Source organism: Equus asinus, chromosome 26 (genome assembly GCF_041296235.1).
Source record: "Equus asinus isolate D_3611 breed Donkey chromosome 26, EquAss-T2T_v2, whole genome shotgun sequence".
Taxonomy (NCBI): Eukaryota; Metazoa; Chordata; class Mammalia; order Perissodactyla; family Equidae; genus Equus; species Equus asinus.
This window is the reverse complement of record NC_091815.1, coordinates 32,661,818-32,685,506: the sequence shown is the minus strand read 5'-3', so window position 1 is coordinate 32,685,506 and position 23,689 is coordinate 32,661,818. Positions and strand designations below refer to the sequence as shown.

The following is a 23,689-nucleotide window of genomic DNA, read 5'->3' as shown; positions in this document are numbered from 1 at the left end:
TTTCTGCCAGAGCAAGATTTAAGGTTGAAAAATTTATACACAAAATCTCTTGCATAACTATACAGCTATTGTGCACTTAAAAATTTCTTGAGGGCAGATCTCATGTTAAGTGTCCTTAACACATACAGAAACACACACACACACACACACACACATGCCAGCAAAGGGACCCAGGAAACTTTTGGAGATGACGGATATGTCTATTACATTGATTATGGGGATGGTATCACAGGCGTATGCATACGTCCAAACTCATCACATTGTACACAGTAAATACGTGCAGTTCTTTACATATCAATTGCATCTCAATAAACTTGTTTAAAACCAAGAAAAATACTAGAAATGATACCATTGACAAAAGCATCTAAAATGTAAAGTTTTTGGAATAAATCTCACCAAAGTTGTACAAAACTTCTTTGAATAAAGCTCTATAAAGACAAATTTAAGAAGAGGTAAGTTAATGGACATATAGTAAACATAGCCACTAAAACTTTATGAAAATTTAGAGGTTGTAATACTAGCGAAGGAACTGAGAAATATACGAATGTAATAGAAGAAAAATGCAGAAATAAATCTCAAGGAGAGAGGTATCACTTCAGATCATTGGGAAAGCAAGAACTGTATAATAAATTATTTTGGCGTTTCTTATAGCAAAAGAATGAAATTGGAGCACTAACTCACCTTATCAACAAGTATTAATTCCAGATATATTAGTATAAAAGGCAACATTTATAAAGCCTTTATAAAATAAAAGAGTAGGATAGAAGAATCTTCACGATGCTGTACAAATATTTTGTATAACAAGGCAGAAAAAAACAAACTATAAAAAAATACAGATAATTCACTATGTTAAAATTAAAAACTTTTCTTCAACAGAAAACACCAAAAGGATTGGAAAAAGACAAATTACAATATCAGAGGAAAGGGTTAACAGCATCTATAATTGGATGTGAACATAACTCCTAAAAGTCAATAGCAAAAAGACAGAAAATCTAATAGAGCAGAAGCCAAACGCTTGACTAGACACTTTAATTGAGAGAAATGTTGTCAATCGACACATTGTAAGGCCCCAACCTCATTAATAGTCAGGTTAAAAGAAATTAAACTGAAAATGAAATATCATTACCTACAGGTCAATTTGGCAAATACATGCAACCAAGAAATATGGAAACTCATAAAATCATTCCAGCTGTGTCTTCTGCCCTCTTGGGGTCAGCTACATGCCATGGCTGGTCATTCTTATAACCAGAATGGCTGCAGTGGTCTTCACAGAGGGAGGGAACCACAGGAAAATCAACCAGTGCACATCCATGATAACACACCTTCAGGAGGTGGTGGGTTGGCATATTTCTGAGTCCCTTTGGAATATTGTTATAGTCATCAATTTTGAAGTGGACTTTTCATGGGACTCATACAAGAGGCAGCTATCCCATTCTACACTACTCAGGAGTGGGCACCCCAGTTGGTTTACTCAAGGGATGGATTTGGCTTCACCAAAGGTGCCACTCCCAGCATTGTAGACAAGAGCCTGGAGACAATCCCTGATAGGCTTAAGTCAACTGCACTTTCCATGAACCCATAATTGTGATTAGGGGAATGAGATATCCTTGGAGGTAGGATGGGCAGCCGGTTCTCTTGATGTGTACCATAGGATGTATGAGGAGCGGGTGGACGTTGGAAATAAAGGATGGGTAGTTTTAAGAAGAGGGAAGGGAGACGAGAGCTGTGTGGACAACCAAAAAAACATCCACAACCAAGTTCCAGGTATCAAGTGTTTTCACCCACCAGAATCAAAGTTTCATAGCAGCAGACACCTTGTCTTATTCATTGCCAGAAGCTTAAGGGGTATAACATAATAGACCCTTGATAAATGTTAGTATATTAAAGAAAAGAATTAATGAATCCTACCGACCACTTCCTAGAAAAAATAAAGCTCAGTCTCAGTTTCTCTTTCTCTCCTTCTTTCTCTCTCTTTCCATCCTCTTTTATTTGGGTAGTCTCTCTTTCAGGCTGACATTGCATTGTCCAGATCACCTCTCGAAGCTTCAGCCTCCCATGATATAGGGATAACAAGAGTAGTTATTTCATGGCGTTGTTGTAAGGATGAAATGAGACCATGCATAGGAAGCATCGGCAGACACTTGACCGGGGGTGTGTTCAACAAACAACAGCAACGATGATCGTTGAGCTCTGATTCATTTATTTTTCAGCAAACATTGTATCGAGCACCTGCTATGGACCTGGCCCTGCTTTGGGCTTTGGGGGCAAAGATGAATAAGACTCAGTCCCTCAAGGAGAGCATAGTCTGGTAGGTGTGACAAACATACAGGCACCCGATGATAATACCATGATAGTATTTTCTATAACAGAGATATAATGTATGATGGATTAAAGGAGCACAGAGCAGGGACCCCTAAGTTTCCTGGAGAAGGTAATTATGCTGAAGCTAAAGGATGTGAGTGAGTCCAGGAAAGGGGGATGATGAGGGGAATTCTAGATAGAAAACCCAGTAGTTCATTGTTACTAGAGAGAACAACGAGAAACCAAAGGTCACGGCAAACTCATTCCTTATTCTGTAACAAAATCCATCTCCCTGAAATTGCCAACCACTGGTTCTAGATCTCGATCTTTCTTCTCTCTTACTATATAATTCCACTTATATGAACATGCTCAAAAAGATAAAACTATAGTAATGGGGAACAACACATCAGTGGTTGCTAGGGTTTAGAGGTATGAGAAGGGTATAACGATAAAGGAACAGCAAAGGAAGATGGAAGTATTCTGAATCCTGATTGTGGCTTCACAAGCCTATGCATGCGTTATACGCTCACAGAACTGCACACCAAAAAAGTCAATTTCACTGTATGTTCATTTAGAAGATAAAAATTTTAAAGAGACTACATGCATAAAAAAATTTACCCTTATGTTCCCAGGAAATCATCTAAGGCAGTGTAAACGTTGTGTATCTGATTGAGGTGTTGGTTACACAGGTGATTGTACTTGTCAAAACTCACTGTACTAGACTTTGAAGATCTGTGTATTTTACTTATATAATTATATCTCAAGAAAAATAAACCAACAACCAAAAACCAACCAACCAAACAACCAACTGATCAACGAAAACAAAAAGTGCGCAGAATGGAAGTCAGAAGTCAAGAGTGGTCCAAGCCAAACAAGACCTCACTCCCTTCCTTCTGGAGTCTATACCTCTATTAAGGCATCCATTGCTACCCGATTATACTAGAGCAAACTCATCAGCATGGGGAGTACCCATGCCAGTGCTCCATAAGTCTCTAATGTTTATCCAATGCCTGTGTGAGAGGCACTATGCAAAGTACTTAATTAAATTGTTTCTCATCTTGACACTGATGGTAAGGCATTCTTGGGAAGATAACAGAAGAGTGGATAGCCAAAGGATTTGGGATGAAGTTAGACCAGAATCCAAATACCAGTTCCCCTACTCACTAAATTTGTGGGCTTGGGCAAACTATTTTTTCTGAGCCCCAGTACAGTAAAATGGGGTAACAAAACCCACCTTGGCAGGGTTAAAGGAGTCTAGGCCAGTAAGCACTAACATTATTCCTATTCAATAGCTTCCAAAACACCGATAAAAAGAGGCTAAGTAACTTGACTAAGGTGTGTGGAAATTAATAAAGGAAAGCTCAACTAAACTGGAGTCAAGAGGACCTGTAGGGGAAGCTCTCCCACCCTATCACACATCATCAGTTACACCAAACAGGAAGAGACAGAAGCTGCATCTTGGACAGGAAGTAAACCCAGTTTACTACTCAAGGAAGATTTCCCTCCCTACCCAGCAACAGCCCAGCCAATGAGAAACCCTGCAGCTCAGTCAAGGAGAAATACTGTAGCTCAGCCAATGAGAAACACCACAGCTCAGCCAATGAGAAATGCTGCAGTTCAGCCAATGAGAAACACTGCAGCTCAGCCAATGAGAAACACCACAGCTCAGCCAATGAGAAATGCTGCAGTTCAGCCAATGAGAAACACTGCAGCTCAGCCAATGAGAAATGCTGCAGCCCAGCCAATGAGAAACACTGCAGCTCAGCCAATGAGAAATGCTGCAGTTCAGCTAATGAGAAACACCACAGCTCAGCCAATGAGAAATGCTGCAGCTCAGCCAATGAGAAATGCTGCAGCTCAGCCAATGAGAAACGCCACAGCTCAGCCAATGAGAAGCCATTGCCGCACTGAACTGTTACTTTCCCCCAATGGACTTTCCTTTAGAACATCCCCTCCTTGCTCCTCTTTTTCTCTATAAAAGCAGCTCCCTTTCTTTGTTGGATTTGCTTATGGTTTGCCATAGCATGCATGTCCTGAATTGCAATTCTTTTGGCTATTCCCAAATAAATTCGTTTTGAGGCTTTTCAAGTTAACAGGTGACAGCTGTATAAAGTAGAGCTTGGGTTAACTAAGTCAAGCTGATTGTAAAGTTCAGTCTTATTCACCAAATTAGATTGATTCAATCAGTCTATCATTCTCTTCTCTCCCTTTCCTCTGTCCCTGAATGCAAGAGCCCACTGAGGCCATCCCCATGACCTCTGTCATCACTCTGGTTCTCAGTGTCCTAGGTCTCCCTAGGGTGGTTGGTTTCCAGGTCTTTGAGGACCCTCTGGAGGCTCAAAGGATTGGCACTTAGCATGACATCATGGGGCTAGTGCCTGAAGATCTGAATTCATTTCTGGCTCAACCATCCACATTTCAAAACACTTTAGGTGGTTCCAACCTTGACAAGCCGCAGTTAGCTCATCTGCAAAATGGGTGCTGTTTTCCCAGAACTGAATATCAAGTCCCAGAGTTGAGACCCAAAAAACATTAACCTCACAGTTTAAGGTTGCAGAATCACCAGCAACTGGGGCTGGCTTCCCGGTCCTTGTGTGTCCTGACAAACTGCACAAGTTAAGCACAATCTGTGCCACGTGATTTCCACCTCCTGATTTGAGGAGAGCTGACTGGAAGAAGGAGGTTGCCTTTTGGAGACAGAAATTCAGGAAGATGAGCTTTCCCTTCCCTTACTTCCTCATGGGGAGGAAGAGAGAGACTTGGGGTGCCTGCAAGGGAAACCAGTTGACCATCTTCTCGGCCATTGAACTCAATGACCTACCCTTGTGCTCCCAGGACAGCGCACAACATGCAACTCTTATATTTTAACTGGACACATGACCCTACCTAGAATAAAGACCACACATCTAAGACCCTCCTTCATCTAGCTGAGACCGTGTGACAAGGTTCTTGCCAATAGGATGTGAGTGCCAGTGACGTATGAGACTCCAGATTGTGCCCTTAAAGAGAAAGTGTGCTCCCTCTGAAACCTGCAGGAAAAGGATCCTTCCTTGCCTCTCAGGTTCTGGTAGCCCCAGATGTTCCATGACTTGTGGACACATCATGCCAATTGCCCATGGTCACGTGGCATTCTCTCTGTGTCTCTCCACATCGTCTCCCCTCTGTATGTGTCTACCCCTGCCTCCAAATTTCCCCTTTTTAAAGTCCTATTGGATTAGGGCCCACCCTAATGACTTTATTTTACTTTAATTACCTCTGTAAAAACCACATTCTGAGGTACTAGCGGTTAGGACGTCAACGTATGTTTTTTGGGGGGACTCAATTCAACCCATAACATGGCCACAGAAGGTACATAAGACTTCTGGGCTGGTCATTCTAAAGATTGGTGCAGCTAATGGAGCAAAGAGTCAGTGCATAAAAGGCATGTGGCGCGATAGCACCCGCTGGAGATGAGCAGAAAGAAGTTGTGCTGATGTTGAATAACAAGTAACTGGGACGTACTTCCGGGCCCTGCTTTAAGTGCTCTCACATATGAACTCATTTATTCCTCCGCACGACCTGCTGAGGGAGGCACCGTCATTACCCCATTTGATAGAAGAGGAAAATGAGGCACAGAATGGCTAAGCAACTCGGCCAACGTCACAAGCTATAAGTGGCAGAACTGAGATTTGAACCTAGGTGGCCTGCCTTGAGCGTCTATGTCATAACCAGTCCCAAGGGGACCATCAACGCCTGTTGGAGATGGTGTGGCTGTCGTGGCCAATAACGGTCCTCATCCAGTTCACAGATGGGCTCGAACAGTAGGTTCAGCCAGCCAAAGAGAGGACGTTATTAACTATGTCTTAGGCAGTCAGGGTAGGTGACGTATGCCTTTTCTCAGTCTGGTCCTTACTTCAGGCCAGAGTCAACTCTGTCCAGGAGATGGCATGAAGTATGTGAGAGCTCACAAGACCCACTCTGCCCCTCAGGTCACTGGAGCCACAGGTCCAGAGGCCGAGTTTTAAAATGAGCTGAGCAATTCCCACTTTTTTTCCTCAATTAGTCGGAACTCGATATTTTTTAAATTTTTACAGACTGAGGCAAAGTCCAAGTTGTAAAAGCACTGATTGTATCCAGAGAGGGGTGGGCACTCCTAATTCATAGGCACTTTCAGCAGCTGGAGAGGGGTGGGAGGGGGCACCTGGACCTTGCACTAGCATTCACGTAATTTATGACTCCTGAACTCTACGATGGAGTTTGGGACTTTCGATGTATATGAAACTTCTGTTAACGTACTGTCAGCTGTTTGACACAAGCCAAAGCTCTCCTGCGCACTCTGGAGTCCCCTGGACTGTGGAGAACCAAAGGGCTCAGGGCACTGAGAATGGCCCAGGTGGACTTTTCAATCCTGCGTGATGTGCAATTCTTGTAACAATCAAAACAGTGTTGAACGATGGCAATGCTTGCGCTCTGGAATGAGAAGAGGACTGCAGGGTCACACTGTAAATGCCGCTTTTAAAGCTCTTCATAGACTCTGCATCTTTTTCTTTGATGATAATGGATTAAATTTAAATTTTACATTCATCATGGCTAGGTAGAGCTGGGGAGGGAGGCAAATTTTTAAGGGCATTTTGACATTTAAAGAAACTTGCCATTTATTTGTATAACCTGCTAAGCTCCAAAAAGTGTTTTAAGACCTGGTATTCCTAATGGAATGTGATTTTATTGTATTTTTAATAGCAATTTTGGATGTAGATTGATAGCAATGAATGTTTCGATACATTTAAATTTGATGATTAATAAAATAACAAATAGGATTCAGCCCTTAAGAGAACAAGATAACCAGGATAACCAAAAGAGACTGAAAAGTTATAGAGTTGGATTGAGATTTTTGTAAACATTAGACTTGGACTCAGCAGGTAAAGCAGAGTTGATAACGGTTATATAAGATACAAAACTGGTTTGTGTTTACACTCCAATGAGTTAAGACGTTGTCCCAAACTGGCTACAAGGATAATTCTTACCTTACAGGAAGTGGGGCGGGGGGAAGAGAGACAATGACAACAAGCTTAAGTGAAAGCATCTCATAGGCTGTCAAGTATTTGATAAATGTTAGCTGAGGCCAGACCAAGAGGTGCGAGAGGGAGAGCTGAAGGTGTGCTGGAAATGTCCCAAATCACCAAGAGGGATCACAGAACCAGTGATGTCAACATACTTCCTTACGCCAAACTATGCGTAAGGGTGACCCCCTTGAGAGCAGACCAATGGAGAGCTGAGAATGGGGTGTGGGCAGATGGGAGGCAATACTGAGATTCTGAAAGATCCAAGAGGCCACCCAGGGGATGCTTCAGCACCAGCAACATGGTACCTGGAATATTACTGGCTTTAAAAACTATTTCCACATTGCTGATCTCGGGGGCGGAATGGGACAACTCCGATATTCTGGATACCACCTTGGTCACCATTCCATAAGCCATCTCATCACACTTCCAACCATCCATAAGGCAAGGTCCAGGAGAATGTCTCCACCCAAAGTCAGGTTCATGGAGCTGCTGTTGGGGTGGAAGGGAACATTGTGGCGGGTCTGGAAAGGCCTCAAACCATTATACATTGATCTGAAAGATGAGGCCCAAGAAGCAGCTAATCAGAGATGGAACCCATGCAGGTCAAGCCATCGTCCTTAGCAAAACGACTCTTCCTAAAATGCCATACACCACAAAGGAGAAGATCTCGGCACCAACAGTTTCACGGTCCTGTGCCTGCGTGGACATAACCCAGAGTGTCCTCTTTGAAGAGTTACCCACTCATCTGTGAATTTCTTAAAACGCGATGAACGCCACCAGGAAGGCCTCGGCACCAGAGGTCTACGTGCATGTGGTGGAGTCCCAGGAGTGCTAACATTTGAGAAAGTTCCTACAGCTCCCACCTGCATTTGTGGCTACCCAGATGTTCTTTATGCCACAAACTGCCAATGCAAAGTCCTTGCCGAAGGACGACCTTATTATTGGTGGTTTTGGTAAAGACCCTCTGCAAAGTCCTTCTCAAGAGTATTTTGTGGCTCACATGGGCATGTGTGGCAGTTCTTCAAATGTCACAAACCACCACTGGGGACCCCTCACCATCGGTGTCTTCACGCCTTAGAGCTGCCCTATCCAAGATGGTGGCAGCTAACCATTTACATTTTAAGTTAATCAAAATTACGTACATTTCAAAATTCATTTACGTTTTGGTGAAATCTGAATAAGGTCTGTACCTGAGTTAACAGAATCGTACTGACATCAATTTCCAGGGTTTTTGACAATGTCTTACGTTCTCTAAGATATTATCATTGGGGGAGAAGCTGAGGGAAATGTACATGGGAAGGCTCCGTTCTATTTTTGCAACTTCCTGTGGGTCTTAAACTATTTCAAAGTAAAAAGTTACCCCCCAAAAATCACTTCTGCAGTGATATTAGCCATATTTCAAATGATCAAAGGGCCACACGTGCCTGGTGGCTAAGATATCGGACAGCGCAAATAGAGAATGTTTCTATCCGTGCAGAGTCCCGCATACCCTAAATGGGGCCTCAGTTGGACATGGTTATCCCACATTGCAGCTGCGGGGACACTGAGCCCTCCCTGGCCGCCCCCACGGCCTGGCACGCAGCCCTCAGCCATCCCGATGCCCACTCTGATGCTGTAGCAGGCTGCTAGGGTGCGCAAAGCCCTTGCTGCAGACGCTGCATTTACAGGGCGTGTCTCCCGTGTGCACCTTCTCGTGGATGGCATGGTAGGCCAGGTCCTTGAAGAGCTTGGGGCAGAAACGGCAGGCATAAGGGCGCACAGGGCTGTGCACACGGCGGTGCTGCAGGAGCAGCGACGGCCTGGAGAAGGCCTTGCCACAGGCGTTGCACGCGTAGGGCCGCTCGCCCGTGTGCGTGCGCTGGTGAACGGCCAAGTAGGACGATTGCTTGAAAGCCTTGCCACAGGTGGCGCACCGGTAGGGCCGCTCGCCCGAATGCACGCGGCGGTGAGAGGCCAGCGCGTTGGACTGCTTGAAGGCCTTGGCACACAGCGGGCAGACGAAGGGCCGGTCGCCCGTGTGCACGCGCTCGTGCACCCGCAGGCTGTGCCCGTACGTGAAGCGCTTGCCGCACACCCGGCACGCGTGGGGCTTGTCCTCGCAGCGTCGCCGCCGGTGCAGAAGCAGGGCAGGCCCCGCTGCAAAGGCCTTGCCGCAGTCGGGACAGGCGAACGGCCGTGAAGGGGCGTGCCGCGGCTCATGGCGGTGCAGCTCGTAGGGGGTCTTGAAGCGCTTCGGGCAAGACGGGCAGGGAAAGGGGCGCTGGCCCGTGTGGATGCGCCGGTGCTCCTGGGGGCAGGGACAGCACAAAGAGTGAGGAGCGGGCGCTCACCTCTGCAGGACACCCCTCTCCAGCTAAACTCACCCCTGATACTTGCGAGGTCTCTGGGAAGGAGACCAAACGGAGATGCACATGCAATACGTGGAAACATTTTTAAAATGACAAATCCAACTATGAAATATGTTTTTCCTCCTACTTTGACCAAGATACCTTCACAATGACCTAGAACACCAGGTCCACATTTGTAATGTTTGGAATCCTCAGAGCTGCACTTGGTGGAACCAGGGGAACTGGCTCAGCTTCCAGGATACCCCACGCACAGACGGACAGCCCAGCCCACATGTCCCCAGCCTCCCTGCCGTCCTTCCAGCCTGGAGTGCACACGCCGGCAGGGCAAAGTGCATCCTTGGGAGGCTGGATCCAGAGAGCGCCCTGGAAGCAGCCTTGGGGCTCCTTAGGCAGAGAATTCCAGCATCTCTTGCCCCCTTGGCCACACAAGGGGGGGCACCACGAGAAGGTCAGCGCAGCACCGGGTAACAGGAGGGATCAGGGTAGGGCTGTGAGAGCGGGGCTCCTCCAGGCTAACACGAGGCCTCTCCTTTCTTCCATCACGGCTCTCAGCACACCCGCGCCCACCCCACCCACTGGAACATCCCTTTCCGGCACCTTCTCCTCCCAATCAGACCCCATCTCCCTACCCACCTCAGAAACCCGTCCCCATTTTCTATCATGTCATGACCATCGCTGCCACCTCCCTCACTGGCAAGTCTACTTTCTCTAGGCCTCTTGGCTTTCATCTTTCCTGGGCCTCTTCCACCTTCTAGGCCACCTCCACATCCATTTAACCCCTCCCAACTCCACAGCCCGGGCACTCCCCCATTCCCTTCTGGCCCAGCCCCGCTCTCCCTATTGCCGGAAAGTTCCACCCCTCCCTCCAGACCCCGCCCCACCTCCAGCCCACCGCCCTGCCCCGCCCCTTGCCCCTGGGCCCCGCCCCCAGCCCCCAGCCCCCAGCCCCCAGGCCCCCACCTGCAGGTTGCTGGCGCGCTTGAAGCGCTTGCCGCAGGCGTCGCAGCGGTGCGGCCGCTCGTCGCTGTGCACCAGCCGGTGGCTCTTGCAGTCCGAGTGGCGCTTGAAGGCGGCCGCGCACAGGCCGCAGCGGAAGGGCCGGGCCGCCGTGTGCACCACCTCGTGGCTCAGCAGCTCCCACGCGCGCTTGAAGGCCTTCCCGCAGGCCGCGCAGCCGAACGGCCTGGGCCGCGCCCCCCTCTCCGGGCTCTCGGCGCCGCCGCGGAGGGAGCCTGGCGCCCCGTCGGGCACGAGGCGCGCGGTCGAGTACGCCCCGCGCTCGTCGATGAGCCGCAGCAGGGCCGGGGCCGCCGCCTCGTCTCCCCCGGGCGCCTGGGAGAGAAGGAGAGAGGGCTCAGGACCCGGGTCAGCCCGGATGCCACCGCTGCCCAGCGGCGGGTCCCTGGGCTTGAGGCCGCAGCCGCCTCTGTCAAACGAGCAGATAACCGGACCTCCCTCCTGGAGCAGAGATGCGGCCTAAACGGGTTCATGCCGGAAATCCTGCTCCTCCACCCGACGCCGCTCTTCCACCCCGCCACCACTGCTCCTCCGCCCCGCCGCTGCTCTTCCACCCCACTCCTTTACCCCACCGCTGCTCCTCCACCTCGCCTCTGCTCCTCCACTCCCCCTTCCACCCCGCCACCACTGCTTCTCCGCCCCGCCGCTACTCCTCCACCCTGCTCCTCCACCCCGCCCCTGCTCCTCCACCCCACCGCTGCTCCTCCACCCCGCCCCTGCTCCTCCACCCCACCGCTGCTCCTCCACCCCGCCCCGCTCCTCCACCCCATCGCTGTTCCTCCACCCTGCCCCTGCTCCTGCTGACGTCTTCATGTCAGCAAAAGGCAGCTCCTTTCCTGCAAGGCGCTCAGGGTAAAAGCGGGACACCTTTCTCAGGCACCTTCATGGAATCCCTCAGCAAACCTGTTGGCTTTATCTTGCAAATACATCCAGAGTCCGACCTCTTCTCACCGTCCCTCCAGCCACCACCACCTCTAAGCCGAAATCATCCCCCCCCCCCCCGTTACTGCTGCAGTGGTCTCCTCTCTGGAATCCCTGCCTCGGCCCTCGACCTCCCCAGTGTGTTCCCCAGAGGGCGCCTGTTAACACCTCAGTCACATTAGGCAAGGCCCTCCTCAGCTCTCCCCGCGCCCCCCTCTAGCTCAGAGAACAGCCCAAGTCCTCACCACGACCCGCGAGCCCCGGCGTGACCTGCCCGCCTTCCCTCTTTGACCTCATCTCTCACCCTCTCTCCTGGCTCACTAGGGTCTGGCCACACTGGCCTCCTCCAGGTTCCTCCACGGAACCCTCCTCCCGGAGATGGCCGCCGGGATTCCTCCCTCACACTTGTCAGGTATTTGCTGGAATGTCACTTCTTACTGAGGCTTTTCCTTACCACCCTATTTAAAATGGAAATTCATGCTACCCCTCCGACTCTGCCTACTTCCTTCCCGACTTTAATTTCCTCCATAGCACTTATCTTTGGATGTGAGCCTGGAGCTGCCTGTGTCCATGTTTCGCACTATTTGGGAGGAGTCAGCCTGTCAATGGAGCTGTCACAGAGGAAAACAGCACCAAGAGAAGGGAGAGACAGCTTCCTGATGGGCACCTAGATCTAGCCACACCTGAAGCATCTGCTCCTACACTTTTTGGTTAAGTGAGGCAATAACTTACCTTTTGTTGCTTAAGCAGTTTGATTTGGATTTTCTGCCACGTGGTAGGCTGAATAATGGCCTCCAAACATTTCCAGGTCCTCAATCCCTGGAACTTATGAATGTTACTTTAAGTGGTCACAGGGACTTTGCAGATGTGATTAAATGAAGGACCATGAGATGGGGAGATCATCCTGGACTATCTAGGTGGCCCTAAATGTAATCGCAAATGTCCTCATAAGAGGGAAGCAGAGGGAAATTTGATGCAGAAGAAGAAAGCAATGTGAGCACTGAATCAAGATGCTAGGCTCCTGCTGGCTTTGAAGACAGAATGTAAGGAATGCAGCTCTAGAAGCTGGAAAAGTCAAGGAAGTGGTTTCTCCCCTACAGCCAAGCACAGAGGGAGCACAGCCCTGCTGATGCCTTGATGTGGGCCCAGTGAAGTTGATTTTGAAATTCTTTTTTATTTTACTTTATTTTTTTAGGAAGATTAGCTAACTGCTGCCAATCCTCCTCTTTTTGCCGAGGAAGACTGGCCCTGAGCTAACATCCGTGCCCATCTTCCTCTACTTTATATATGGGATGCCTGCCACAGCATGGCGTGCCAAGTGGTGCCATGTCTGCACCCGGGATCCGAACTGGCGAAACCCAGGCTGCTGAGAGGCGGGAAGGTGCGAACTTAACCGCTGCGCCACCGGGCCGGCCCCAATTTTGAACTTCTGATCTCCAGACTGTAGGTGAGTAAATGTGTGTGGTTTTAGCTCACTGAGTTTGTGATAATTTATTACAGCAGCCATGGCAAACTAACATATGCCATTTGCAGCCAACACTCCAAACACAGAGGGGCACAGCTAATAAAAACAGTTTGCTTGGCATTTATTTAGCACTTTCTGTATACTTGGTACCATATTGAGGGCTTACAATAACCCAGTCATCTGCAGGGAAACTGAAGCTCAGAGAGGGTGAGTCACTAGCCTGAGGCCACAGAGCTTGGAAGTGGAAGAGTCAGGATTTGAATCTGGAAAGTTGGGTTCGAAAGCCAGCCCTCACAAATCAGTACTCACCCACCTACCCAGTATATTCGCAGACCTCTTAGTGACAATGTTAGAGATAATGTTGTCAGCTAATACTTATTGGACACTTAGAGGATGTAGGCACTGCTCTGAGCAATTCATGTGATCAACTCACTGAACTCACTCTCTGAGGTGGGGACTTTTGTTATCCCCATCTGACAGATGAGAAAAGCGAGGCACAGAGATTAAGAAATATCTGGACAAGATCACACAGCTAGTAAGAGGCAAAGGTGGGATTGGAGCCCATGATATCCTGGCCCTGGTTAATGATGAACCCTTATTTGATAGTTGGGGACCTGAGAGCCCAGAGAGGCACGGGAACAATTTGAACATCACTTAGCAGTGACTGACTTCTCCTGGGCTGGGCCCCAGCCAGAATGCCTGGACTGCTGTTGACGTGCTGTGTGACCTCAGGGAAGTCAAGATGCCTCTCTGGACATCAATTTCCTCACCTGAGAAATGAGGGGGATGGGCTGGACCACAGTGTGGTTCTCAGGATACCTGCATCAGAATCGCAGGGGAAGGCTGGTGAAACATATTTACACATGAATGTTGCTCACAACAGATTCCTGAATCAGGAGCTGCGGCCCAGCACAAGAGAAGCAAATAAGATATGAAGTGTGGCAGATGAGTTGTCATTAGAACTCGTTTGAATGCAATGGTTCTCATGAACACATCTTGTGCACAATAACTTAAAATCAGCTGATATCCAACAGTTTTCTTTAAACAAATTTGCAGACCGAAAGTTTTCACTGAAACCAGCTTCTCTTGGGGTTTAGATGAACATGAGCTGGTAAATAACTTTTTCACTTACACTAGCACAAATACGTGAGTTTTTAGGAAGACCGGCTGGAAGGCAACAGTTTCATTAAAACTTGAGAAGTGAAGCAGAGAAAGGAAACAGGAAATGCCAGGGCTGGGGCGGGGATGCCCCTTGAAGGGGGCGACTTGGGAGGGCTCACTGAGAAGATGACACGGGAAGCAGAGACCTGGGAGGTGTAAGGGGAGGAGGCGGCGAGGGAATCCTCATTTTCTCAAATGCCTCTCAAGAGGGACAAACAGCATCTATGGCTGCCTCCTGTTTCAGGCCCGAGAATAATAAACACATTTATTGTGCAACTGCTCTGAACCAGCGCCGTCTCTAGGGATTCCCCGCAACGGGAAAGGTGGCATTTCACAGACGCAGAAACTGAGGCTCAGAGCAGGGTGTCCATGGGCCGAGTCGCAAAGCCAGGAAGTGGCAGAGCTTGGAACTAAACCCACAGGCGCCCCCTCCCGGGGTGGGACTTGGGGTGCTCACCTCTTCTTCCGGGACCTCGGGCTCCTCAGAGTGTGTCCTCAGTTGAGATGGATCCAACCCCTGACAGTCTGGGGGGTCTCCAGGACTCACGTCTCCATCTCCCACCTTCATGGCGTGGGGTCTGCCCCTGACTTGGCCCTGGGGCTCTGGATGCTGAGGTGACAGTGAGGCGGGGCTGTTGTTGGTCAGCTCCGGCTGCGAGGAGGCAGAGGGGACTGAGGGAGAGAGAAGGGGAGCCTCAGGCAACAGTCTCCGTCTTTCTCCATGCTGCTGGTGTTGGGAGCGGGGTCTCCTCCCAGGTCTCATTTGCCCTGGGGCCCAGCCAGGCCATCTCTTGCCAAGACCCTCCTTGGGGAGATCACAGATATTCCCATGGCCTCAACCACCAACTATATACTTCTCTTCATCCTCGCCACCTTGAGCCCAGCTCATGCTTGTCCTCGTCCAGCCTCCTGCCTGGGCTCCTTGCCTCTGGTCTCCCCTCTCCGGTCCATTCCCCATGTGGCCCTAGAGGGGTCTTTCTGTCCTCCAGTGCTGCCCCTGCCCCACTCACATTCCTCCCATGGCTCCCTAGCACCCCCAGGAGAAAAATGAGCTCCTCAGTCTGGCGTTCAAGGCCCTTCACAATATGGCTTCTTAAACTGAACCCTTGACTTCCTCACTTGACCTCCCTCTCCCCAGCTAGCTCAACACCGCCCCTCCCCCCCGCCCCCACAGGACCAAGGACCAAACACAGCAGACAGAACCAGGACCTCCCTCCTGAGCCCTGCGGATGACCTGCTGGTCTCTCAAACTCATGACATCCATGCTGACCTCAGAGTCTTCCTCCAAACCCACTCCTCCTCCGGGGGTCCCCATCTGTGCATAGCCCGGTTGTCCACCGCGTCACTGGGCCAGATGCCCCGGGGAGGTCTCGTCCCACCTTCTCCTCCCCTCCCCCACCTGTCAGTCCCCAAGCCCCATCCCTCCTGTGTTTTCTCTCTCCTTGTATCCTCCCCTCTGTCCCCATGGCCCGTGTCCCAGCTCAGGGTTCCTCCTCTCCCCCTGGATCATCACTCCAGCCTCCTCTCTGCCCTCCACACCTCCAGTCTCCCCACTCCAGTCGAACCCCGACATGGCCCCAGACGGATCTTTCTTCACCCAGAGTTGATCTTGCTCCTCTCCTGCTCACAGCCCTCCCATGGCTCCCCAGCACCCGGGGACCGCATCAGGCCCCTCAACCTGGCAGTCCAGGCCCTTTTGGTATGTCCCCTGCATACTCTCCAGCATCACTCTGGATGTATTTGCCTGTGGACCTTACACGCCAAAGGCAGCCCCTCCTTCTGCAAGTGGGTCCTTAACTCTTCCGCCAAGGGACACTTGTGCCTGTTGTTCCCCCACATCTGATGTGCCCTCTCAGAGCCTCTGTCAGAATCCAAATCCTCCTTCAAGGCATAATTCAAACCCGTTACCCATGCACACACTCACCCGGACCCTCCCCATTCATGCACGCAGAGGCCACCGCCAAGCACTGCCGGAATCTCCCCCTACAAACAATGGTGTCTCCCAACCAATTTCATCCCCCTCACTCGGACACACAATGAACTCGCCCACCGCAACCTCCCACCTCCCCACCCAATGAACGCGCCTTTCCAGAGGCCCCGCCTTCTTTTCCTTGCAAACGTCTTCCAAGCCCCGCCCCAGCCTTCAAACAAGGGGCCTGATGGCCTCTCCTCTTCTAACTGTTTGGACCCCTTTACCGCCGCCCCCTCCACCTACGTTTTCCCCCGATCTCCACGACAATGGTCCCGCCCGCCGCATGGTCCCTTCTGCACCCAGGCCCACTCCTCTCATCCCTCTGCTGCGAAATTGGTACGTCCTGGAGTGGCAGAAGAGAAGGGGAGTCGGGCGAGACCATTACCGGGGGGGGGGGGTGAAGCATGAACGGAATCCCTGTTCAGCTAGAAACTGACCGGGCCGCCGGCTGGCCTGTGCCTTTTAGATTCGACCAGTGTCTCCCTACACTTCGCAGCCTCCCTATCGCTACCCCCGCCCCACTTAGCGCTGTGCTCTGCACCTTCCCCTCCAGCTAGACCTTGGGTTCTCGGGCGTCTCCATCCATCCTAAGATCCGGGGCCGCCCCGCATCCTGAGCCCCGGAATGCGCATGCGTAGCGGATTTCTGGACCAGCGGCCGGCATATATTAGGGGGCTGACTTGGGGAGGTCTCCCCATTCGCCGTCGCCGAATTTCCCCTCAAATGTCAACCCACAGCTTCAGTCTCAAAAGAAAAGGAGAGGACTGATATATAATACTGATTACTGATACGCTTGGCATGTACCAGACAGCATAAGCACGTTATCTTCAATTCTCAAAGCAGCCATTTTCCACATGAAGAAACTGAGGCGCAGAGAGAATGAGCCTCAATAAGTGCATGACTGAGCCGTACTGGGAGCCGGCTAGTTCTCTGTGACTCCATCCAGGCATTCTTTCTGCTAAAATGAGAGCCACTCAAAGTGGAGGGGTGGAGGTTGGGGAGAACGACTCTCCTCTAATGTGTGTGTCCTTAGGCAAATCGCTGAACCTCTCTGATTTAATTTCCCCAGCCGGAACACGGGCACAATGCCCACCTCCTGGGGAGCATGGGTGATCCCATAGGTAAAACCTGTGGCACGGTGTAGTTCAGGGCTAATTAAATGTCAGCATGGGGGCAGGCATGGGGCTTTGATGAGTGAAGGCGGCCAGGTGGGGAGCTGTGAAGAGGGCTCTGGACCGTCTACACGGGGAAGAGTTACTGCTACCCATCTCCTGCCACGTGCCCGCTATTGTCACAGTCTGCGGTGGCCTGCCTCAGCAGAGTGGATTTCAAACCACTTTTTGGAACCCCAGGGTTCTTCCCAGGTGCAGTGAGGCCAAGTTGGGGAACTGGGTGAAGCAAGGAGGCAGGATCCTGTGTACCCCAACTCCTGCTTTAACATCAGTAATAATTTTGATGATGACAGGGTGTCTTCTAAACACGTTCCATGTGTTACCTCAGTTAAGCCTCAAACAAACTTATGAAATGGATATCGTTATTATTCCCATTTTACAGATGAGGAAACTGAGGCACTGGGGAATTAATAATCCTGCAAATAGCCAATTCCATGGAACGTCCCAAGTCCTCCTCTGCCACCCCCTCATTTGTTTTCTAATGTCCTCCATACCCCCTTGTGCCCCAATCCTTCCTTTATCACCCAAATTCCTGGTATCAATTCCTATGCCCCCCCAATAACACCCCAATCTCCCCTGTAATATCACTACTCTCGAATTCTGAATAGCCTCGATTTGCTTAGTCAACATAATTTATTGTTTCTTCTGCGCCAGGCACAATTTCAGGCCCTGGAATGTTCCATGGTGAGGGGGAGGCCTCCCCCTAGTGGGGAAGATGGACAATGACAAGGTAAATGATAAATGAACAAGAGTTTAGATCCTGGAAAGTTTTCTGAAAGAAATAATACAGGGGGATGGGATAGTTGCTGGTGGTGGGAAGGGGATGCTGGCGGCTTTCAATAAGGCTCTCAAGGGGATCCTCTCCCGGGAGGTGACATTTAAGCCTGAAGTGCAAAGAGCTGGATGGGGATTCCAGGCAGAGGGAAGAGCAGGGGTCAAAGTTAGATGGAGTTGGTCCTGTTTGGGGAACAGGCTAGAGCCGGCTGTGGATGAGGCATGAGGGCAAGTGATAAGACAGAAGGCCGGAGAGTTAGGAACCAGGAAACCCCACGTTCACCGTAACATCCTATTTCTTGCCACACATCGGTGCCGGCAGATAGAACTTTCTGCAGTGATGGAAATGGTCTAGGACTTCAGTGTACAATACAGTGGGGCCACTGAGTATGTGAAATGTGGTGTAACCAAGGAACCGAGTTTTTAATTGCATTTCATTTTAATTTAATTTAGCCACACGTGGCTACCTGCTACTGTACTAGAAAACACAGCTACACAACTTCCCGTTATACCTCAAAACACCAAACTCTTCCTATAACTCCCCTACTCTCCCAAACATCCCAGTGCTCCCAACAAGCCTCCACTCGCCCTTATAGGAATCCTCTAACAAGGGCACGTGCTCCTACAGCCCAATTCTCTTTCCTTTGACACCCTACCACCTTCTTGTTGCTCTCACAAGGTCCCACTTCCCCCCACCGATACTTCCCAAATGGAAGTTGTGTGTTACACTGCAGACGGAGGCCAGACTGCCTGGTTCCAAATCCTGGTCCTGCCCCTTCCAATGGGTGACTTGGTTCAAGTTATTTAACCTCTCTGTGCCTCAGTTTCCTCAACTGTAAAATGGGGGGATAATAGTAATGTTACCTCATAGCATTGTCGTGATGCTTCAATATGGTGCTCATTTAAAGCAGAGAGGGTGCAAGTAGCTTCATTACATTGTTCTACTATTGTGTAGGGTTGAAATTTCCCATCATAAAGAGCTTTTGAAAACAAAAGCATTTAGCATAGCCCCGGGCATACAGTAAGTGGTGATCTTAATGTTGGCTTCAACACTCCGCCTTTTCCTGAGTATCCCCAGCTCCTCTTCCTACAAGCCAATTACACTGTAACGCTCCACGTCCCCTATAAGAACCCATTCTTCCCAAACATCCCAATTCCCTGAAATTAGGGTTGCCAGATGAAAATGCAGACTGCCCAGTTAAATTTGAATTTCAGATAAACAGCAAACAACTAAAATACTATACGTGGTGAAATTTGAATTCAACTGGGCATTGCTTTTCCCCTAAACCTGGCAACCCTATCCATAAGACTAACTTCGCTCTGAGGAGTCCCCAGCGCTCCCCAGAGGCTGGTACTTCATTAGTCCTCTAAAACAGTGCCAGAATTAACTTACAGAATACCCCAATTCCAACTTCTTCTTATAATCGAGTTCTTTCCAACTGCCCGTTTCTCCCATGCGACAACACGCTCCTTTTCCTATAACACTCTAACTCCCCCATAAACCCTAAACTCCTCTATAATCTCACACGTCCCGCTCACCACTGTATTCTCCAAATCTAGCCGTGCCTGGCACATACGAGGAGCTTTGCAGATAATCTGATTGATAAATGAATTTAACGTCCTAATGTGCCCTACTGCATTTCCACTTCCCCTGAAACATCCCAGGTACTTATCAGCATACCGATTTCTCCAATGACCTCCCCAAATCCCCTTATTATATATGAATCCACCAAAACACTCCCACTCGCTCAAAACACCTAATTCCCCTAGTATCACTTCAACTCCTCTTTTTTCTAACCGCTTCCTCCATCACACTCCCCATTCTTCCACCAAACATCCCAGGCTGTTACTCTCATTCCTCCCACGACATCCCTAAACTCCTTCCGCTCCAGGGTTACCATGGCAACGCCTACCTTTGGCTTCCCCTCCACCCCTCCCGCAGCAATCCCCTCCGCGTGCACAACCCGGCCTGTCACCATGGAAACCAGAGCGGTCCCCTCCACGCCCCCCCCCACGCCGAAATGTCGGTCCAGGGACCCAGATCCCTCGGACCGCGAGAGTGGGGAGAGACGAGGGGGCACCCGCACAAAGCTCAGCGAACAGAGCTCCCTCCTCTGTCCTCTGCCTCCAGCGACTAAGAACCCCGCAGCCCGCACATGCTCAGATGGAGCGCCGGACTGCAGATTCTACTGCGCAGGCGCCCACTCTTAGCAGGCCCGCGCTGGCGGCGCTCAGCCTGCTGGGAGTTGTAGTTTTCTGGCTGCTACAGCGGAAGACACAAGTGGCCGCCAGTAGGTGATCTGGATGGGAACGAAGTGACTGACGCTGGGAATCTTTAGGCAGGCTCTATTGTCACTATAGCAACAATGAGGCATGATGAAGCACTAGCCTTACTAGCCAGGCTGCCATTTTTATTCTTTCATCTTTTTTAGTGCTTACTTTGCGGCAGGCACGGTTCTAGGCAGATACAATGGGAAACAAAAGAGAGCTTATATTTTGGTGGGAGGAGATTGACTGTTGATAACAACAACGAACACAAATCACTAGAGAAAACAGTATGCTAATAGGTACTTCGTAATGTCAACCTAAAAATAAAAGTCAGTTATTTACCAGCAAAATGAGTTTATTTGGGAATAGCAGAGAAATTGCAATTAGGGACAAGCAAGCTATAGCAAAAGCCATAGGCAAGTCCAACAAGCAAAGGAGAGGAAGTTATTTTATAGAGAAAGAGGAGGAAGTTGGGAGGGGTTATTTTGAACAAAAATCCATTGGTAAAAAACAAGACTTTAGGGTGGTGACATTTTCTAATTGGCTTTGTTGCTGGGGTAGTGGATTTCTCCTTGGGATGCAATGTACATCTCTTCCTGTTGAGGTCTGTAAGTGACAATCCTTCCTGTAATTTGTTTAGTGGTAGTGCATGAGGGCGCCCCCTTCTGGCCTCCTGTCTCCATTTTTATTTTTTGTTATTTTTTATTTTTTGTGAGGAAGATTGGCCCCGAGCTAACATCTGTTGCCAATCTTCCTCATTTTGCTTGAGGAAGATTGTCCTGAGCTAACATCTGTGCCAATCTTCCTCTATTTTTTGTGGGATGCTGCCACAGCGTGGTTTGATGAGTAGTTCGTAGGTCCCCGGGTGGCATCTGAACCTGGTCCAGCAAAGTGGTGTGCAAGAACTTAATCACTACGCCACTGGGCCGGACCCCCATCTCCATGTTTAAATGAGGTTTGCCTTTATTAATTTTCACAAGATGCTTTGGTGGAAGTGGAAATGCAGACGATGTGAGAACATTGATAGACGCGCTAATTCAGCTACCCTCGCAAAACCCTGTGAAACAGGCACTATTATTATTCCCCAACTGTAACAGAGAGAGATTAAGCAACAGAAGGGCACACAGCAAGTACGTAGTGGACCTGGGATCCGAACTGAAACAATCTGGCTTCATACTCTGTAAGCTTAACCACAGTGCTAAACTGGTGAAGAGCTATGTGGCATAATTTCAGGTAACGATAAGTGTTGTGAAGAACAAAGCAGAGAAAGGGGATGGAGTGACTCTTTAAACAGACTGCTCAGGGATGGCGTTTAGGAGGAGGTTACATGTGAGCAGAGGCCTCAAGGGATTATGGTGGACATGTGGGGCATGTAGAGGTTCATAGATCAATCACTGACCTTTGGGTTTTCTCTCGTCTTCCCGAAGGGCAAAATACCATTACACAGGCTGTTCCCTCTGCCAAGAATGCTCTTTCCCATTTTCTCTTCCTGGCAAACACATCGTTCAAGATCCACTTGTCTGAAAAATCTGCTCTGTCCTGTTTTGCTGACCATAAATCTCTTCGTCCTCTGGACTCACATGGATGCATTTGTCACAATAAAGCTGCCAGGGGTGGTTTTATTTTTATACATCCAGTCAAGCCACACCCCTGCCTTAAATTTTTGAATGACTTTCCATTGCTCTCAGGATAAAGATTCACCTCCTTTTGTAAGTATAAGGCCCTGCTGATGTCACTACCCACATCTGTCTCTCTGACATCCTGACCCACCTCCACTGGCCCTTCTTTAATTTATATTATGGCCCAAGTTCTTTCCCTTCCCAGAACCCACATCCAAGAATCTAATGATAAGAGTCAAGTGGAGAGGTTTGGGACACTGGTCTATGCTGGACCACTGCGGGTTTGCCTGCTCAGGATTCCTCCTGCCTCCTTTCTTTAACGGCCCTCCCTCCCCGCTCTCTGTGACGCTGTACATCCTGTCTGCCCAGTTGGCCTGTTACAGGAATGGGCACAGGTCCAGGCTTTGATCAGAGATTCTCCAAGTTTCATCTTTGAACCAGAAGCTTCAACATCACTTGGGAACTTACTAGACATGCAAATCCTCAGACCTACTCAATCAGAAACTCGGGGGATGGGGCACCCCAATCTGTGTTTTAACAAGATCTCTGGGCAATCAGTTTCCCGAGGCCCACTCAAGTTTGAGCACATAAACAGTAAACGACACATAAACAATAAATGCTTATTGTCACATACCTTTGAAGTGTTAAGGTTGTGACACAGCATTAACATAACCATAGATAATATAATCAACTTCTTCCTTGAGATTTGATATATGGATGCTGCTGGAGAGGTCTCTTTGGATGAAGATTTGAGGATATAGGATTGGGGCTTGAAGCGGCTCTCTTGGCCTTCTTTTGAAGGAGGCCATGATGCAAACAGCACAACCACAAGGTAGAGACCTGACATTATTTGAGCCTCTGGATTCAGCTGTATTGAGGCCTTTAACTGCCTCGTGACTTAAATTGCTGAGCGACCTTTTATGTTAAGCTCCTTCGTTGCTACTCAAAGCATGTCTGCGATCCAGCAGCAACCTCGTCGTTGGAGAGCTTCCTAGAATTCTAGGCCCCCACCACAGATCTCCTGATCCAACTGTTTTAATAAGGTGCTTGGGTGATTTTTGTTCACATTAAAGTTTGAAATCTGCCGGGCTACATTGATCTGGATTTCTGTCACCTGCAATAGACTTCGGTCCCCCTCCCCCCTTGTGATAACAGAGACCCCAACTCAAACTGCCTTAAGTCATTATAATCTCTTCTGTCTGCCTTAGGAAGCCCCACAGCAGGGCACACTCCACTAGATTAAGCCAGGATGCAGATTTTCTTCATCTCTTAGGCCTGTCGTCGTCAGTGCTGGCTTCATTCTCACGCTCTGTTAAGATGCTTGCAAGCAGGTCTAGGCCTGGCCATCTCATTCTGGGGCTGCTTCTTAAGCTTGAGAGCACCTTTATCGGAAGCCCCCTGCCCTGAGCAGACCCAGTGGCCAGGAGCAGGTCACAAACCCTTTCTTCAACCAATCACTGGCACGGTGGCCGAGACTGGCATGGACTGACCATCTGAGGGTGGAATCCATGGATACTGGCAAGTTGCCCCCATGGCATCCTGGTCCAGGTGAGGGAGGATGAGGCCCGAGCTGCCATGGAGATGGATTCATCTTTGACCCCTTCATTGCATCCAGCCTCAGCAGGCCTT

At 49.5% G+C, this 23,689-nt stretch overlaps 1 protein-coding gene and 1 long non-coding RNA gene across 5 annotated transcripts; one reads left to right on the top strand and one right to left on the bottom strand.

Annotated features, from left to right (window-relative positions):
• Window positions 1-6,995: 6,995 nt before the first annotated feature.
• On the bottom strand, window positions 6,996-16,873 carry LOC106838233 (zinc finger protein 16-like). Of its 4 annotated transcripts, none has more exons than XM_044760246.2 (4): window positions 16,787-16,873; window positions 14,713-14,927; window positions 10,652-11,023; window positions 6,996-9,630 (listed from the first exon to the last, which is right to left on the bottom strand). In XM_044760246.2, exons 2-4 carry the CDS (start codon window positions 14,821-14,823, stop codon window positions 8,929-8,931), a joined length of 1,185 nt encoding a protein of 394 aa, XP_044616181.1. In that variant the 5' UTR covers window positions 14,824-14,927; window positions 16,787-16,873; the 3' UTR covers window positions 6,996-8,928. The 4 variants fall into 4 exon arrangements, with proteins under 4 accessions (XP_044616181.1, XP_070354290.1, XP_044616180.1 ...); XM_070498189.1 differs by having other exon boundaries at window positions 16,665-16,802; XM_044760245.2 differs by lacking the exon at window positions 16,787-16,873 and adding an exon at window positions 16,180-16,297.
• On the top strand, window positions 16,382-23,151 carry LOC123281302 (uncharacterized). Its single transcript, XR_006520740.2, has 3 exons — window positions 16,382-16,563; window positions 18,054-18,129; window positions 21,869-23,151. It is a non-coding gene; the product is annotated as an uncharacterized lncRNA (long non-coding RNA).
• The last annotated feature ends 538 nt before the right edge of the window (window positions 23,152-23,689 follow it).